This window comes from Physella acuta, unplaced genomic scaffold, assembly GCF_028476545.2.
Source record: "Physella acuta isolate Inbredline_101_S28 unplaced genomic scaffold, ASM2847654v3 ptg000757l, whole genome shotgun sequence".
NCBI lineage: Eukaryota > Metazoa > Mollusca > Gastropoda > Physidae > Physella > Physella acuta.
The window spans coordinates 25969-44740 of record NW_026732275.1 but is presented as its reverse complement, the minus strand read 5'-3'; the positions used below and the strand labels follow the sequence as shown (position 1 = coordinate 44740).

The 18772-nt window shown below is 35.2% G+C and overlaps 1 protein-coding gene across 2 annotated transcripts in view; it reads right to left on the bottom strand.

Moving 5' to 3' along the window:
• Positions 1-18772, bottom strand: part of LOC131950366 (uncharacterized protein KIAA2013 homolog) — a 33479-nt gene continuing 14707 nt past the window's right edge. For both annotated transcript variants that reach the window (XM_059312466.1, XM_059312467.1), the window contains exons 6-15: positions 18031-18123; positions 16980-17053; positions 16711-16851; positions 9065-9167; positions 8859-8927; positions 7808-8007; positions 7304-7416; positions 5036-5300; positions 2285-2409; positions 1-2152 (exon numbers count right to left, since the gene is read on the bottom strand). In XM_059312466.1, coding sequence (XP_059168449.1) covers positions 1965-2152; positions 2285-2409; positions 5036-5300; positions 7304-7416; positions 7808-8007; positions 8859-8927; positions 9065-9167; positions 16711-16851; positions 16980-17053; positions 18031-18123 — 1371 coding nt within the window. In that variant the 3' untranslated portion in view covers positions 1-1964. The remainder of the gene's footprint in view (positions 2153-2284; positions 2410-5035; positions 5301-7303; positions 7417-7807; positions 8008-8858; positions 8928-9064; positions 9168-16710; positions 16852-16979; positions 17054-18030; positions 18124-18772) is intronic.

The window sequence follows — 18772 nt, the reverse complement described above, 5'->3', positions numbered from 1 at the left end:
TCATTTCAATAATTTAATTGCATTGTTTAATATACAACGGACACGGCTATATCGACGACAACAGACAAAGACATCAACACCCTAACACAACATGACGAACACTGATTTCAACTCTCTTTTACCTTACAACAAAACCATACTCTTCCCAAGTCACATCCTGACTTGCCTCGTCACATTCAACATCTTTTATTAATACAAAACATTCCAATACACACATACTCTCATACCCATTCAGTACACTAAAATACATTCACAACACTGATGAGAACAATCAAGGGGGGGGAGGGGGTTCTGCAAAAAAAAATTTTTTTTAACTTTCGCAAGGGTGCTATTTTTCTCTATATACAGTACAGTACAGTACATAAAAATAAAAGTCGGATGCGGTTTGACACCGTTTCATCCGAGTGCTATGAAACTTTGGGGAGTTGATGAGAATACTCCCGAGAAGGTTTCTGGGGAAACAAAATTCATTTTCGCACTGGCAGTCCCTGGTAGGATGTGATTTGGCACCCCGTGAGCTATGGCAACTGTGTTAGTTTTAAACAGTGAGCAAATTGGGTTTTAGAGTCGTACATTATGGTGCCTAAGTTAGTTTTAAGGAACACCCTACCCATTCAGTCAGCTAGAATGCAGATAGGAAATATATTTATCAAAGTAATGAAAGGTTGAAAATTATATAGAATTTCTTCATTATTATAAGCTTGGCTTTAAAACTAACTTCCTCTTTCAAACCTGGCAATGCAAGGGGCAGATGAAATAGAAGTCACCTGTTGTGGGGAGTTTGGCATATGGATGGATTGTGTGATCAGCCTTAACTATGTCAGGTACTAATCAGAGCTGGATGGACTCAGGGATGTTCTAAAATCTAGACTCCAGACTGGGATCAAAATGTGAGATTTTAGGTGAGCAATGTTAAGTTCTACCATCACATTCATTTTGAACTATGGAAGTGGAGATAAGAAACGTAAAAGATTAACCTATTAAATAATAACTCTGGCAAAAAGACATCTTACACATGGGGATATCTTTACCCTGGCATTAAGTAAGAATAACTGAACCAGTGAATGAAAAAGTCTTTATGATAAGAGAAATCAATACATTTATTAACTTGTAATGACAAATTTAAAACTGTAAACTAGTCATCTGTTACAGTAGTAAATAACTAATGAAAATATTACAATAGTAAGAGGAAATAGATATTTTAATCTATGTGATGAAAATAAGCAAAAATCAGCACACACCTGATCAGAAATAATTGAGAGGGGGAAGGGAGGGTGTGAACAAGAGAGAGGGGTATGGTATTAAGTAAAAGTGGAATAGCTCTATTGTCAGAAAATTGTGGTAAAACAAGGTAAAAATGATTGGTAACACATGGAACACACACAAAAAAAAACAAAACAAATTAATACTTAGAAACAAAACTCTAGTTAAAAATAAATTGAAAATAATTTACAATAAATAAAAAGATATGTTACATCTTTAATAATACGTTGGCTAATGTTCTAAAATAATCAAACACAATTTTAAAAAGGCAATTTCATATTTAAAAAAAAATATTTATTTTGTTTAATTAAGAACACATTTTAAAATCATTTCTTGCTGTTTTTATCTATCATTATTATGAATGCTTTTATATATATCCCTTCACAATCAATAAACATAAAGAAATGTATTATTAAATGTGGGAATCAATTGCAACATTTGAAACAAGTCATGAACACCAAAACATTTTGAAAAATGGAATTCTTGCATAAGAAATAATAAACATCAAAAGTGTATTATTAAGGCTAAAAAGTTCCTCCATTAAATTAATCATAATTATTAGCATAATAAATTTAACAACAGATTTTGATGAAAATGATTAAAGTCCTTAAAAAATTAAACCTATTAATGCTGTTTAATATGAAAATGTAAATTAAGTGAATAGCAGTCAATATTTCACAATTACAAGTTTCATACATGAGCTACAAGTTATACCGAGACCTTGAGAATTTGTCTTGACCATAACAGTATTCATTATATATTAGTTTAAAAAGAAAAAGATGAAAAATAATAATAAGGAATGCTATAGCCACCCAGAATATTGTAGGGAGACCACCAAAATGGTGTCCATGTTTATGTAGTGCTATCACATGATGATCATGTGCAGGAGCTGAAAAATAGTTATTCAACAATAAATAATTTGGTAACTAATATAAGTGGTGTGTATACAACCATATAAAATTCCAATTCAAAAACCACAAACATGAAAAATGTACAACACTGTATAATACCCATGCTTTACCTTCATTGATTTCTTTCACATGTATGGCATGTTTAAGCTCCTCCATGTGTTGTTTATCAGCTGTAATGTACAGTACTGAAGTTGCTGGATCAGTTAGTTTCACTGGAAATTGATGTTTTTCATTGCTGAAAATATATTTGTTGTTTTTTTTATATCCAAATATGTAGTTTAACATTCACCATATGCTGTGGTGTAATAGACCTATTTTGAGCTATAAATTTCAGCCCTAGGCATTTTATTTAGCATTGGTTTATGATTTATCTACCTTGAAGATGTATATATATATAAACAACACATAATGGTAAACGTTCTGATTGTTTTGGGCTTTTGTAAGTGGATCTTGTTAAGCCATTCTAAGACAGTGATTATAATTTTAAAAACTAACATCTGCAACTTGCAATTCAATGATGAGTGATGTCAATAATGGATCACCTTTTATGAATGCCAGATAGAACAGATGTATGCATTGGGTAACTACCGTAAAGCTAGCATAAGCAGGACATAGGGGCCCAAAGAAAATAGGAGCCCTTTTAGCTCTTTAAGAAAATTAAAACTTTTACATGGGGGGGGGGGGTGTCAAAGAAGGCCCATCTGTAATAATGACACTAAGGCTTTGAGAGAATTAGCCTATAAACTTGAACTTTGACTCTTTTGTGAGATAGGCATCCGGCACCCGTAAAGTTACACACATCTGTACAACCCTCACTCAACTGACTGGAAAATTCCCCACTGTACAGACCTGCACCTCCCAACAGTCTGTCCATACAATCGCCAAGTAAGTTTGGGTGGTCATTGAGAATACTCTAGGCATTGTTTTTTTTTTCACAGACATTTTTCTGAAAGGTGCCTGAAGGAAACTGTCTCTTGGGAAGGTTTCTGACATTAAATTTTTTTTTCGTAGGGCGGTGCCCATGCAGTAAGGCAGTGCGGCTTGCCACTCAGAATTTCCTAGCGCCTATCTTTGCACCTGGGGTCCGTTGATTGAGTGTGCGACGCAGCGGGTCAGCTTTACTACTTGATTCAGCTGTCAAATTGCACAGTGAAAATTGCTAGTGAAACCAATAACTCCCACAATGCCCCTGACACCTGGGCGACGCAGAAACGTATTATACCTTACTATTACGGAGGATGATTAACGTACGCTAAATGCTTTCATACAGCATGCCCAAGGGTGTCTGAGAGGTTGTGTGGATAAACCCGTGCCCCAGCAACAAAGATCCGAAAAAATATCAGGAGCGTTGTTTACACTTGAACTATCTCAGTTTAGAAAAGAAGGTCACATGACTAAAAATAAACAGTTGGTAAAGCATTGATAAAACCCTTACAAATTGTTTGGTTGCCCTGGTATATGAAACTAGATGACTAGATAGCAGCAACACAGACGGGTACACTAGTTACATATAAACATTGTCATTCTTTATCATTCCACAGTAATCGGGAAGGAGATTTTGATGTTTATGATGGAAATTTTAAAATCTCATTATTTGCTCTTTATGTTGATGTTAATTTGTTATGAAAAAAATTGCAGATATGCCAATTGGGTCAGTAACTTGGGCATCCTAAGTATTGAACATACAGAAGCGACTAAAATGGATCTCAAGGAACTTATTAATCATTTAGCAAAATATAAAGCATAAAAATCAGATCTCAGTAAATCATGAGTCTTTTTTTTTTTAAAATTGTTTGGTTAGTGATGTCACAAGGTAAGTTGTTACCTTACAAGTTTACTAAAGGTGTCACTCCATAGCCCCCAACATCCCCTCGCTCACTAATCTTTTATTATTTTAGCAGGATACAACTTAGTTTTGACAATATATTGTACAATGTTTTGGTGTCACGCCTTAATGTTGTCATCCAATGTGGGCAGCACCTCTGCCACGCCTTGTGATGCAAATGTGTTACTGTGTTTGGTTACTTTAAAAAAAAACAAATTAACTGTAAACAAGTAACACTTTTATAAAACTATGTGTAGTTGCAGTAGTAGGCCAAGAATAATATTGTATAAATTTACAATCAGGATGTACAGAATATTTATATTACTTAAAACCCTCCATTGTAAACAGGAGTCGATTTCTTTGCTGCCCATGTTAAAGTCTGTTGTAGCCTAACGGCTGATGAAGGGGCCCACTGATAATTTTTGCATCAGGCCCCGAAAATCCTAGCTATGCCACTGGATGTTTGTGTGGTAGTTTAATACCACAATAGTCATCTATGTTAAAGCAGTATTGCTTTATGGTTCGGAGGTTTACCAAAACAATGTTTAAAACAGATCCTCAACATACGATGGCCAGACAAAATATCCAACAAAGACCTGTGGCAGCACACAATCAGGATTACTAATAAAGCCAACAAATGGGGTTGGATTGGGCTTACCCTAAGAAGAGGAGAGGACAACATAGCAAAGAAAAGCATTACACTGGAACCCTTTGGGGAAGAAAAAAGTGGCTGGCCAAGGAAATCCTGGAGAAAAACAATAGAAGAAGAGCTAACATGGATGCATATAAAGAGAGCCGCTCAAACCCAAGTCTGATGGAGAGGTGTGACTGCAGCCCTTAGCTGCCCTTGGGCCACAAAGGAATAAAGTGGGAAAAGAAGTCATCAATACTTTTTGTTTAATATATATCTTCTTGTTTTCCCCTGTAAAATACATGCAATGGATTGCAGATATGACATAAACAAGGCTCTTACAATGTACCGTGAAAGTAAAATCTACACATCTTAACATCTTAAAAAACCACAACAAAGCTTTACCTTAATGGAACTGGTGGATCTAAGCAACCAGCATCACAACCATAATATGGTTTGTCATTTCGATCTAGAGCTACAAAAAGAGTGGCCTTGTTGTCTTCACCAACCACCACTGAAATGTTTACATGAGTGTTGTTCCCATAATTAATGCGACGGAAATGAAGATCACGATGAAGGTCACTAGGATGGGACGTCATCTCTAAATGCTGGTTATGAAAATGTAAAGGTCCGAGACTCAAAATCATTGCTTGTAAAATTCCCTCAGATCCTAAAATAAATAAGAGTTACGGGGGTTCAAAGTTTGCAATATTTCTTTACATTGTATTGTTCTTTTTAATCAATTAAGTAAGATATGTAACAAAAAAAATATTTAGTTTTGTTAGTTTAGTTTAAGGTGGAAAACAGATGCAATTCCCAAACGTTTACTTTCAGGAATTCAAAAAAACTAAAAATTAATAGCACTTAACATTTACATAACATTACAAAAGTAGGTTAACCACACTCACTCAAAAAAATTCATAATATCAACAACATAATTACACAGGAGTGTCACAGAAGCATATACTTATTTATAATTATGTTAAACTTTACACAATATATCAGCTTATAGCATATTTCTATATTTATTCTTTTAAAAAAAAAACCACTGCCTTTCCCTTTAAAAATGTTCAAAATTTAGGCTTTCACTTTAAATATATTTAAAACATTATTAGTAATATATATATAAACCAATTTTTACTATAGTTGCAGCATTTACATGGCTAATTATAATTATTTAGTTTAGTACTTTAAACATTATTTAAAAGTTCCAACTTGTCCATGACTTAATTTAAAATTTAAATAGACTAGTATAAAGAACTTTATGTTAACATTTTTCAAGCAGCAGCTTTTGCAACTTTTGCTCGTTGTAAAAAAAATTGAGGAAAGACAGGGATTGACATGGTCAAGTCGGTAAAGCTCATGGTTGCGAACCAAAAAGTCTCCAGTTCAAACCTTTGAGCAGATAAGGCTCGTTAGCTGGAGACAGCCTCTAGGAGAGAGAACAAATCAAACAACTGCTGCATTGTAGTTTGTTCTTTGTTGGACAAAGGCTATGGAAGTAAATCCAAAAAGAAAAGCAGGCTGAAATCGGAGTCAATGGCCTCAATGGCGCCTAACCAGTTGACACGTATACTTAATTGTGTTGGAGGGGATCTTTTCCAACACTAAAATTAAGAATACAGAAGAAAAAAAGAGAGATCTCTGTTCAAAAGAATAAATTGCTTCTATGGGATCTGCTAAGATTTACACCCCTCCCCTTCCCATGAACTGTTTTACTTTCTTGTATATACAAAGTATAGAGAAAGTCTTGAAATCGCGCACACACAAAAATCGAGATTTTTAGAAATCTCGACATTTTACACCTCACTAATACGGAAAAACATAATTTTGCAATCTTGTCCGTATGTCTGTCTGTCTGTGTGTAAACATGATAATGTGAGTACCGTTATAGCTAGGTTGAGAAATTTTATATATAAGTATATATAAGTATCTTATCAAAATTGTAGATCCTGATCAACTTTTGAGCGATTTCCGATAAGCGGAGGTGGTACTTTTTCTACTTTGAATTTTTCAAAAGCCTATAACTTGAGTACTATTTCAGATAGATAAATGAAATTTCACACATAAGTAAAAGATCTAATTCTCTACCTTCTGTCAAATTTTAAGTAATTTCCGTTGACCGGAAGTACTAATTTACGCTATTTCCGATTTCTAAAAAAAAAACGCATGTAAATTTATAAAGTAATTCTTTTTCTATGAGATTCTATTCTATTTTAAAAAATTTAAGTAATTAAAAATCATCTTTATATTCCAAGTTATATAAGAATATGCAAGAAAGTTTAGGGGAGATCACTCCCGGTTTATTTTATTATGAGGTCAATTGATTCACTAATTTAATGGAAAAAAAATTGATAAAAACAGACTAGAATAAAAAAAAGGATAGGCCTATTAAGTAGTTAAATCAGAAATATTCTATTAACAACCTGTGGCTAAGTATTTAGCCATTTTTGAGGTACTTATAACATTTTGTGTAATACTAATTTAATTTAGCATATGAAGCTAGTTAACTTATATTATTGCATTAAATTAAATTGTAATTAGAACTTTATTACTATTTTTTTATGCTACAAAAATTTTAATTTGTAACTTATGCTAAAGAGATCAACGGAAAAAACAAGAAAATATTAATTTCTGACTACACTATAAATAATCTATATTCACTGTACAGACCTGACTGTGCTATTACACTACAGCCTTGTTTTTCTAGAGTGATCATCCATGTGGTTACTACCCTTGCTATTTGAGATTCATCTTCTGGATTAATCCATAAAGTATCTGCCCCGCTAGGAAAAATATCAACTAATTAACTTTTATGATACAGTTTCTACTGGGACATTGTTTAGCTATCTTTTAATCAAGAATGATAAAATGATTAAAAGTATGTAATGTCCTTACTGACAATATTCAAAAATAGTTTGCATACTAAGACATAAATTATGTACTAATTATGTACAAATCATAGTAAATACTTTTTTCATCAAAATGTTACTTCTGGCATAATTAAAAGTGAAAATACCTATTTTTGCCAACTTAAATAAAATTATTGCATTAAATGAGAAAGATAAACAACATGAACAAGTTTCACTGAAAGTCACTTTTCAAAGTTTCATAAACAAACTCAACATCACATTAAATAAAAAGTATTAGTTTGGATATTTGTTAATGAAAACTTACAGAGTTGAATGACCCTCATAACACCTATCAGGGTAGTATAAAATCTTTTCAATGGCAAGTTTGTCATCTTGTGTTGACCTAACATTGTGGAGAGGAGCTGGTGCATTACTAAGAACATAATATATGGTTTTGTTGATACGATCACCATTTACTGCTCCACTTGCTAAGGAATGGCTTATAGAAAAACCACTAAACCAGAGCTGAAAAACAAATATTGGTAAATACAAAACTTAACATCTAAAAATGATCTCTTAGACATTTAAAAATAAACATTTTTTTAACCAGTTTTTGCACATTTTTCAGTCAATAAAAACACTCTCTGTATAACAATTTTTTTATCACCAAGTTTACACTAAAGACATGTATACTATGCTTGACCTACTTATATGTATACTTTACTAATTATTTCTTTAATTAAATGTCCAACCTGTTTTAACATGTTTAAGTTTTTAATTTGGAAATCTGAAAATACATCAGTAAACTAAACACTTCTCCAGTTACTAAGTATTGTTAAGTGACAGCAAGCTGGAGAAATAGGGATGTGTCCAAGGTTTGTGCATGTGTGTGGTGTTGTTGAAGAGGGTAATAGCAGGTGGGTAATGTTTTAGACTTAGACACTATAGCATGTGTAACATTATTTTAAGTTCAGTTTATAACACTCCAATAAAATTTCTAAAATCTTACATATCCTCTCATTTTCAGATATAAATTCATTTTGAATTATAGAAGCTTTAAAACAATAAAGAAGGATGCCCACCATCTAATTTTTTTAACGTGGATTACTTTCTTTTAATTATCTAGATAGGCCTATACAGCAGATGCTCCAGGTCAAAGGTCATGTTTGTTTTCTAGAATGTTCTGAAAGTGTGAATGCTAGAGTATACATGTTCCGCGAAGAAATGGTTCCAGATAAAGTTAACTCTTGGTGGTCTTTGTGTTCTAGACAAGTATGGTATACATACGTCTTAAGTGTAAACGTGGTGTAACAGGAATAAAATAAATGACACATAACAAGCTCTAGAAACAGATTTATATTTACTTTTTAACTCACCTTATCCCAAACTCGAGTGTGTTCTAGCTTCAGCTGTTTTTCATTCATATTTAACCCTATCTCCAGCTCCTAGTGGATAATCACAATTAATACTTTTTGGCTTATGGTTTTGGAAGTACTTGGTTTAATAATTTTAATGTTTTAATCAGAAACCCCCAAAATTAATTTATTTAATTGTTAAAAAATAATAGTCTTGTATATCATACCCCTTTGGCTTGATGAATGCTATCTGCAATATATTTAAAGGCTTCCTCTGAAGTTTGAGGTCTTGAATAATGCACAGATGTAATTATATGAAAACTGCTTGTACTAAAAAAAATTAAATGTTAAATGTAAAAGGAAAAAAAAATATTTTTCAGAAATGAAAGAAAAAAAAATGAAAACTTAATTTTAAAAAAAATACCAAATTCATTCAGATATCTCAAGTAGTAAAAAAATTACGATGTTTTAAAATTTTGGTTTTTAACTTTTTTCAATAACCAAAATTCTAAAACATCAAAACTTTTTTACATGATAGTTATATAAAAATGTGGGGGAACAAGTGTTCTTTGAATTCAAGTAACCTATATGCCAATAAAATGTACGTTTGAAGCACACATATAATCAGAAGAGTGCAGGTGCTCACGATCTGTCATAAATACGTTTTTTTAATAAATTACAAAAAATAGAGAAAATTTATATTTAGAATACCTCAGTCAGTGTACTCTTTCTAAATAAAATGTATTTATAACATAACTGGTTCTACAAATGTTGCATTGTGGTAGGGCTACACCAAAATACACATGCTTATTATTCATATACAGTTACATAGGTTAAATAGATAACCATGCTTATTTTTACTTTCTTGTATATTACTCTTCTTCTTCTTCTTCGTTCTAATTATTAGTGTTGAAGGGGATCGAGATTTATCTGCCAGTGGGTTTGAACTCGAGAATCGAGATTTATCTGCCAGTGGGTTTGAACTCGAGACTTTGTTCAAATTTATCAACCATGAGCTTTTTGCCGACTCGACCACGCCTCCAACACAATTAAGCGTTACGTGTCATTGTTATGCGCCATTGAGGCCATTGACTCCTATTTCAGCCTGCTTTTCTTTTTGGATTTGCTTCCATAGCCTTTGTCCAACCTAGAACAAACTACAAGGCAGCAGTTGTTTAATTTTGGAGTTGTCTCTCCTAGAAGAGTGGCTGTCCCCAGCTAACGAGCATCATCTGCCCGAGGGTTCGAACTCGAGACTTTTTGGTTTAGCAACCATGAACTCGACCACTCCGACCCCCTGTATATTACTCAAATTTTGAGTAATTTCCGTTGACCGGAAGTACTAATTTACACTATTTCTGATTTATCAAAAAACGCATGGAAATTTATAATTTACTAATAATATCCCGCACTATTATGCACATTTTATTAGGTGTTCACTTGGTGTGCAATTCTTTTTTTTAACAAGATTCTATTCTATTATAAAAAGTTTAAGTAATTAAAAATGGATTACAAATATTGTCTACGAGAAAAATGGCCCGTTGAGGAAGGGTACAACGGGCGCTAGGCTGATAGTGCTGTCTCTTTTCTCTAAACTAAAACCAACCCACCCCCCCCCCACACACACCACCCCCACCCCACCCCCACCCCCCACCACACACCACCCCCACCCCTCACCCCCACACACCACCCCCTCCACACACCGCCCCCCCACCCCCCCCCCAAAAAAAAAAACATGTCTACCGTCCCATTCAACGAAATATAATTATATACTTTTTCCAGTGTCCGCCCCCTCCCAGAAAATTCTACCCCGCCCCCGAAAATTTTAAGTACCCCCCACCCCTCTCCGGGGAGGAAAAAGTCTGAAAGAAACACTGAAACCAACCCACCCCCCACACACCACCCCCCCACACCCCCCACACACACCACCCCCCCACCACCCCCCACCCCAAAAAAAAAACATGTCTACCGTCCCATTCAACGAAATATAATTATATACTTTTTCCAGTGTCCGCCCCCTCCCAGAAAATTCTACCCCCGCCCCCGAAAATTTCAAGTACCCCCATCCCTCTCCGGGGAGGAAAAAGTCTGAAAGAAACACTGGTGTCGCGCTTAGCCACTACGCGAAGAATTGCATTAAAGAAATTGCGAGAAAACCACTTTTTAGATAAGCACATTAATTAGGCGGTAATTTTATTATAGAGTATCGATGAGGAAACCACCCCACCCCACCCACCCCCCACCCCCACCCCCACCCTCACCCCCCACTCCCAAAAAAAACATGTCTACCGTCCCATTCAACGAAATATAATTATATACTTTTTCCAGTGTCCGCCCCCCCTCCCCGAAAATTCTACCCCCGCCCCCGAAAATTTCAATTACCCCCACCCCTCTCCGGGGAGAAAAAAATGTCTGAAAGGAACACTGGTGTCGCGCTTAGCCACTACCCGAAGAATTGCATTAAAGAAATTGCAAGAAAACCACTTTTTAGATTAGACACATTAATTAGGCGGTAATTTTATTATAGAGTATCGATGAAGAAATTTCTTTTGAGTTGGGGAGGGGGGGGGGGGGGGCTCAGACGTTCTTACGCGGGGGGTGGGGCTTCGCCCCTACCCGAAGAATTATATGCAAGAAACTCTTCACGCAAACCATTTAGATTAGACAAAATTTCCTTTTTTTCAATGTTTACGCGAGAATCAATGACGTCATATTACTGTGTGCACTCTCTGGTTTGAGATTATGTTCTACTCTATGCTAAATGTGTCGACGTCATATTTCGTTTTTCGAATTACTGTGCATGTTTTTATTTTGCTTGTGTTTTCTCTAGAGCGTTCTTGTCAGACAGAGCGTTCTTGTCAGACAGAGCGTTCTTGTCAGATAGACAGACAGACAGCGAAACTATTATTATAGACGAGAAAAATGGCCCGTTGAGGAAGGATACACCGGGCGCTAGGTTGATAGTGCTGTCTCTTTTCTCTAAACTAAAACCAACCCACCCCCCACCCCCCCCCCCCCAAAACACACCACCCCCCCCACCCCCACCCCCCACCCCCACCCCCCAAAAAACATGTCTACCGTCCCATTCAACGAAATATAATTATATACTTTTTCCAGTGTCCGCCCCCTCCCAGAAAATTCTACACCCGCCCCCGAAAATTTCAAGTACCCCCACCCCTCTCCGGGGAGGAAAAAGTCTAAATTAAACCCCCCACTCACCCCACCCCCCCCCCCACACCCCACCCACCCCCCCCTAAAAAACATGTCTACCGTCCCATTCAACGAAATATAATTATATACTTTTTCCAGTGTCCGCCCCCTCCCAGAAAATTCTACACCCGCCCCCGAAAATTTCAAGTACCCCCACCCCTCTCCGGGGAGGAAAAAGTCTAAATTAAACCCACTCACCCCACCCCACACCACCACCCCCCCCCCCACCCCCCACCCACCCCCTCTAAAAAAAACATGTCTACCGTCCCATTCAACGAAATATAATTATATAATTTTTCCAGTGTCCGCCCCCTCCCCGAAAATTCTACACCCGCCCCCGAAAATTCCAAGTACCCCCACCCCTCTCCGGGGAGGAAAAAGTCTGAAAGAAACACTGGTGTCGCGCTTAGCCACTACCCGAAGAATTGCATTAAAGAAATTGCAAGAAAACCACTTTTTAGATTAGACACATTAATTAGGCGGTAATTTTATTATAGAGTATCGATGAAGAAATTTCTTTTGAGTTGGGGAGGGGGGGGGGGGTCAGACGTTCTTACGCGTGGGGTGGGGCTTCGCCCCTACCCGAAGAATTGTATGCAAGAAACTCTTCACGCAAACCATTTAGATTAGACAACATTTCCTTTTTATTCAATGTTTACGCGAAAATCAATGACGTCATATAACTGTGAGCACTCTCTGGGTTTGAGATTATTTTCTACTCTATGCTAAATGTGTCGACGTCATACTTCGTCTTTCGTTTCACTGTGAGAGTTTTTATTTTGCTTGTGTTTTCTCTAGAGCGTTCTTGTCAGATAGAATTTTTTCTTATGTTTTCTCTAGAGCGTTCTTGTCAGACAGAGCGTTCTTGTCAGATAGATAGATACATACACAGACAGCGAAACTATTAGTATAGATTAATGTCCTGAGTTGCCATCCCTCGTAGTTTTATATTAGAACTAGCGTACCCATCCCCGCGCGTTGCAGCGGGAATATAAGAAAATCCGACGAAATATATAAGAAGGGTTTCATCCATGCGTTACCAATACTATATTCTTAGACTCGTGACCTTGTTTTCTAAAAGTGAGTTGTTTAAATGTAAACAATGCATACGCTTGGATCATAAATATTTGACACGGGTTTACCTACACTACAGCATGAAAACCTTGAGTGTACATTAATCAATCACCGAAATAATGAGGTAGAACACACTTCGGTGACCACCCATGTGTCAAGGTCATAGAGTGGCGCCTTAAAACAGGCGCCATCATGCCAAATAGCATCCTGTGAACAATGATGCAGATTTCGTCATTCGCTAAAGTGACACAAATCAACAGGATTTTTTCTTTAACACGTAAAAAAATTATTTGACGTGTTTTAAACATCAGTGTGACTGATGCAATATGCTAGCGTTACTAATGGTCTATTATTAGATGCTCGATCTCAATTTCTGACTGGATCGTCTAATAATAGATGCTTATTGCATCATTCGCAAAGTGACGAAACGCTACAGTAGGCTCCTTATATTCAAAAAGTTATTTTTTCATCTTTCGCAAGGTGACGAAACTGTACAGAAGGATTTCCTCGCGTTACAAAGTTATTTTTAGAAGCCTGTTGTAGTTTTACCGCTGAATATAGTAGTACTCCTTACTCGCTATGCAGGACGCTCGATTAACGGATGCCAAGTGCCAACATAGTCGCTCTAAAACTCTGGGCGTCAAACCGTGTATTGACGAAAGTTGTACCCTATATGGCGCCGCCCATAAGAAAGTTTCATGGCACTCGGATGAACCGCATCCGAGTTTTATTTTTTATATACCATGTGTGGAGAAAAAAAATCGCTCCCCCCCCCTGGGGGCGCCGACCTTGCAATATTAAACAATATTTTTTTGCAGAACCCTACCATTGAGTGATCTAATCATCTCCCCAAAGTTTCATGGTACACGGATGAACGATGTGAAACCGAAATAGACTTTTATTTTTATAAACCATATATATAGAAAAATTGCAGCCTCCCGTGGCGCAGCCCTTGCGAAATTAAAAAAGGATTTTTTTTACAGAACCCTTCCCTGAATTGTTCTAATCAACTCCCCCAAAGTCTCATGGCTATCGGATAACGGTGTCACACCAAAATCGACTTTTAAAAAAATATACCGTATATAGAGAAAAATCGCACCCTCCCGTGGCGCCGCCCTTGCAAAATTAAAAATTATTTTTTTACAGAACCCTTCCCTAGAGTGGTATGATGAACTCCCCAAAGTCTTATGGCTATCGGATGAACGATGCCAAACCAAAATCGACTTTTATTTTTATATACCGTATATAGAGAAAAACAAATCGCGCCCTGCCGGGGCGCCACCCCTGCGAATTTGAAATATTTTTTATCGCAGAAACCTCCCCAGGAATATTTTCAACAACTTCCTAAAGTTTCATGGTGATCGTGTGAACGGTGTCACTGCAATTCACTTTTATTATTTTTATATACCGTATATAGAGAAAAATCGGACCCTCCCGTGGCGCCGCCCTTGCGAAATTAAAAATGATTTTTTTTACAGAACCCTTCCCTAGAGTGGTATGATGAACTCCCCAAAGTCTCATGGCTATCGGATGAACGATGCCAAACCAAAATCGACTTTTATTTTTATATACCGTATATAGAGAAAAACAAATTGCGCCCTGTCGGGGCGCCACCCTTGCGAATTTGAAATTTTTTTTTCTCGCAGAAACCTCCCCAGGAATATTCTCAACAACTTGCCAAAATTTCACGGCAATGTGATGAGAGGTGTAGTAATGCATAAAGGACAGACACACACACAAACATACATTGCTTTTTATATATATAGATAGATAGATATTCGAGAAAGTTTAGGGGAGATCACTCCTGGTTTATTTTTACTAGTCTTTCTTTCTTACCCTTAGTATCTAAATAGTCGTTCTAACAACTAAAATATTTACATATGTGCCTATACCTTGTAAAAATTTGTAAGCAATAACCACCTAAAGGTCGATGTAATTTTTTAAGTATAAGTACAAATGAGAGGAATAAAAAAAATTTTGTTCAAGCAAGTATACTTTTTTTAGGGCTCTAATAAGGGTATATTTCTTAGCAGCATGCAAAGTGCAAATACATCTGCACATGAGCATGGTCCTTCAATTTATATGCACATTGTTACAACAGTAATATCCATCTTGGTACCCCCCCCCCCCCCCCCCATGTTTTCCATGTGTATGTTGGATGAACCATTAAAATAACATTTAGCCGTGTTAAAGTTGAAATTATTCACAAAAAACTTTGAATTAAAGAACAAACTAACACTTAAAATCATCTATTTCATAGTAATATAAATTTCCAGCTACATACCATGTATTATTTTGTTTAAAATCATCACTAAAAAGAAAAATCATCCATGAACCTGGCGACATTATCTACTTTAAGTTCTACCTATATAATTGTTGTCACTGGCAACAAAAATTATTATCATGGGCTCTTTTAAATTTAGCAGATTAAAATATTCAGCAATTCTAAAAATTTCATAGAAATAAGTTGCCATTGATTTTCAAAAGACAAAAATATTTGAACTGAGCAATCAGAAAAAAATTAGACTACTGCATAGTGAAGGGGGGTTTAGTTCAACTGACAAAACTAAAAATGACATGGAAGTTTAATCAATAAACGGAGTTATAGTTTTGATAATAGATATATACTTAAGAAATAAATAATAAGAACTCAACTGTTAAACTTGTTTAATATGTAGCTATGTATTTATTTCTTTAACTGAACTATAAAACTTGTTTGTTCCTGCCATGAGCGTACTTAACCCTTTGAGCCCGGGGCTCCATGGCCTAATTTCTCCCATTTCCTGAGCTCCCAGGCTCAAACCAATTTTCACTTATCTGCTTCTAACTTTGCCTATAACTTTTGAACCATTTGAGATAATTAAGTCACATTTGATATCAAGTCTCGGTATCAAACAACTATTCAGCAAGATTCAGAAATTCTTTGTTTTTTTACAAATCCAAGATGGCAGATGACAGCCATCTTGGATTTCTTCAAAAGCCTACAAATTTTGAATCATTTGAGATAATCAAGCCGAATTTGGTATCAAACAAAAATTCATCATGATTCGGAAATTCTTTGTTTTTTTTTTGTTTTTTTTTTTTGTATGAACATAACAATGATTTAAAAAGAACACAGTCAATGGCTTTGGATCAGTTTTTCGTTTCGGCGGCATTGCTAAAAAAAATATTTGTACAACAAAATTTTGCACTAATAAAATATTTATATACTGATAATTGTTTTATATTACTTACTAAACATAATGACAAAACTAGAGTAACTTATTATTTATTGTTATTATAATAATAATTATAACAGAATAATAAAAATAACCCACTAAAAAGACATGCGCTGTTTTATTCAGTATTCCGCTAATTTTATTTAATAAGGCGGTATACCACCCCCAAGGACTATGACACTAGATCATCGGGCCGTAAAACTGGCTTTTCGGACATATATGCCTAATTTTGATGCCGGTTTTCCAGCCTGCCGGGCTCAAAGGGTTAATATAAGAGATCTTGATGATAATCATGAATAAAACAGACATTTTTTTAAATTTACTTTTTTAACATTTTAAAAATAGTTTATTTTTTTCTAGGAATCAATTACCTTGAATGAGAAACTTTAACCATGCTTGATTCCATAGTTACAGTAGCTATGGCTACAGGTATCATCATAGGAGACTTTGTTACAGGCACCAGACCAGAGTATATTTTATACATTACATTTTCACCTGAGTTTGTTGTAAAGCTGAGACATAAAATTATGTTTTTAATTTTTTTTAAAACATCATATATTATCAGTTGTTTTCAACAAGTACTTATTTACTTTTGAGATACTAACACTGCTGAAAATTCATAATTTGCTTATTGGCTAACCTTGCTGATTCAACTTTTACATTTTCCCAACCTGAAGCTCCTATTTGATCCAACTCTACAGCTAAAGCTTGTCTCTGTATTAAAATAGAATGAGAAATGTAAAACAAAAACAAGTGGCAAAACAGTGGAAAAAAATAAACACGCAAACACAACTCTTATTTATTTCTACTTAAGTATAGAATACCAAGGATCCTTTACAAGGCTTGACGTGCTGATTATTTTCAGACTCAGAATATAAAATAAACCGGGAGTGATCTCCCCTAAACTTTCTCAAATATTCTTACATAAAACAACAGGGGATGGGAACTCAGGCTATAGACATGATTTTTAATTCATTTTAAATACTTAAAATTTTAAAAATAGAATAAAATCTCGTAGACAAAAGAATTGCACACCAAGTGAACGCCAAATAAAAAAGTGCATAATAGTGCGCAATATTATTAGTACTTTATAAATTTACATGTTTTTTTGAGAAATCGGAAGTAGTGTAAATTAGTACTTCCGGTCAACGGAAATTACTCAAAATTTAACAGAATTAGAGAATTAGATCTTTTACTTACATGTGAAATTTCATTTATCTATCCGAAATAGTACTCAAATTATAGGCTTTTGAAAAATTCAAAGTAGAAAAAGTACCACTTCCGGTTATCAGAAATCGCTCAAAAGTTGATACGGATCTACGATTTTGATAAAATACTTATATATGAAATTTCATCAACCTAGCTGTAACGGTACTCAAGTTATCGTGTTTACACACAGACAGACAGACACACAGACAAAATTGCAAAATTATGTTTTTCCGTATTAGTGAGGTGTAAAGTGTCGAGATTTGTAAAAATCTCGATTTTTTTTTTTACAAGACTTTCTCTATACTTTCTCTATACTTCGTATATACGAGAAAGTAAAAACTACTCAAAAACAATATTACTGTCAATACACTGTGTCAAATCACACTTTTCAAGAATACAAAAACCAAACAACTTCATAAAACCAATCTAGTAAAATAAAAGGTTAAATAGTTGTAGCATGTAATATGTACATGAATTCTTACTGAAGGATTCTGAATGTGAATATCTTGTACAAGAAGAGCAGGTCTTGACCTGTGTGCATATACTTGTGACCTTATGATGATACATCCAGTTGTCTGAGGAATATTAATTTTGATGATGCAAACTTTGGAAAGATTAAAAAATACGTCAAAGATAGGCAAGAGGTCAGCTAGACTTCAGTCAAGCAGTACCAATAGAATTGCAGTGGAACAAACTGACTGGTCATGTGTGATGATCAGCTGACCAAGCATAGATAGCTAGCAGCTGTTCAGAGTTAGCCAGATGGTAAAAGATAGGGGAGTTGGTTAGCCGAGCATTTAGGAGAAATTTGAGTGTTAGAAAGCAGTTGGGTATAGTTGTTAGAAGTTGGTAGAGTAGAGATTGAGAAGATCATTAAGTAGTAGAAAGTTATTGTAGATGGTTGGATAGCAGAAGTGTATTGGATAAGAGTATGATATATGAATGTGTATATAGTAAATAAACTTGAATATCATTAAATTGGAGTTGGACTAGTATTGAATTCACACACTGCATATATACACATTATAGTGAAATATACTCTCCCTCACCACATTTATAATATAGAATAAATGTCATGTTACAATAAAGTAAAAATTTAATTTACAAATGTGTTGTCCATCATACTAAAACAATTTCATTTATAAGGGTTTTGATACTAATGATTTTTTTTCAATTAGTGCAAACATTTATTTTAACATTTAACAGTTTTTTATTAGGATTTTA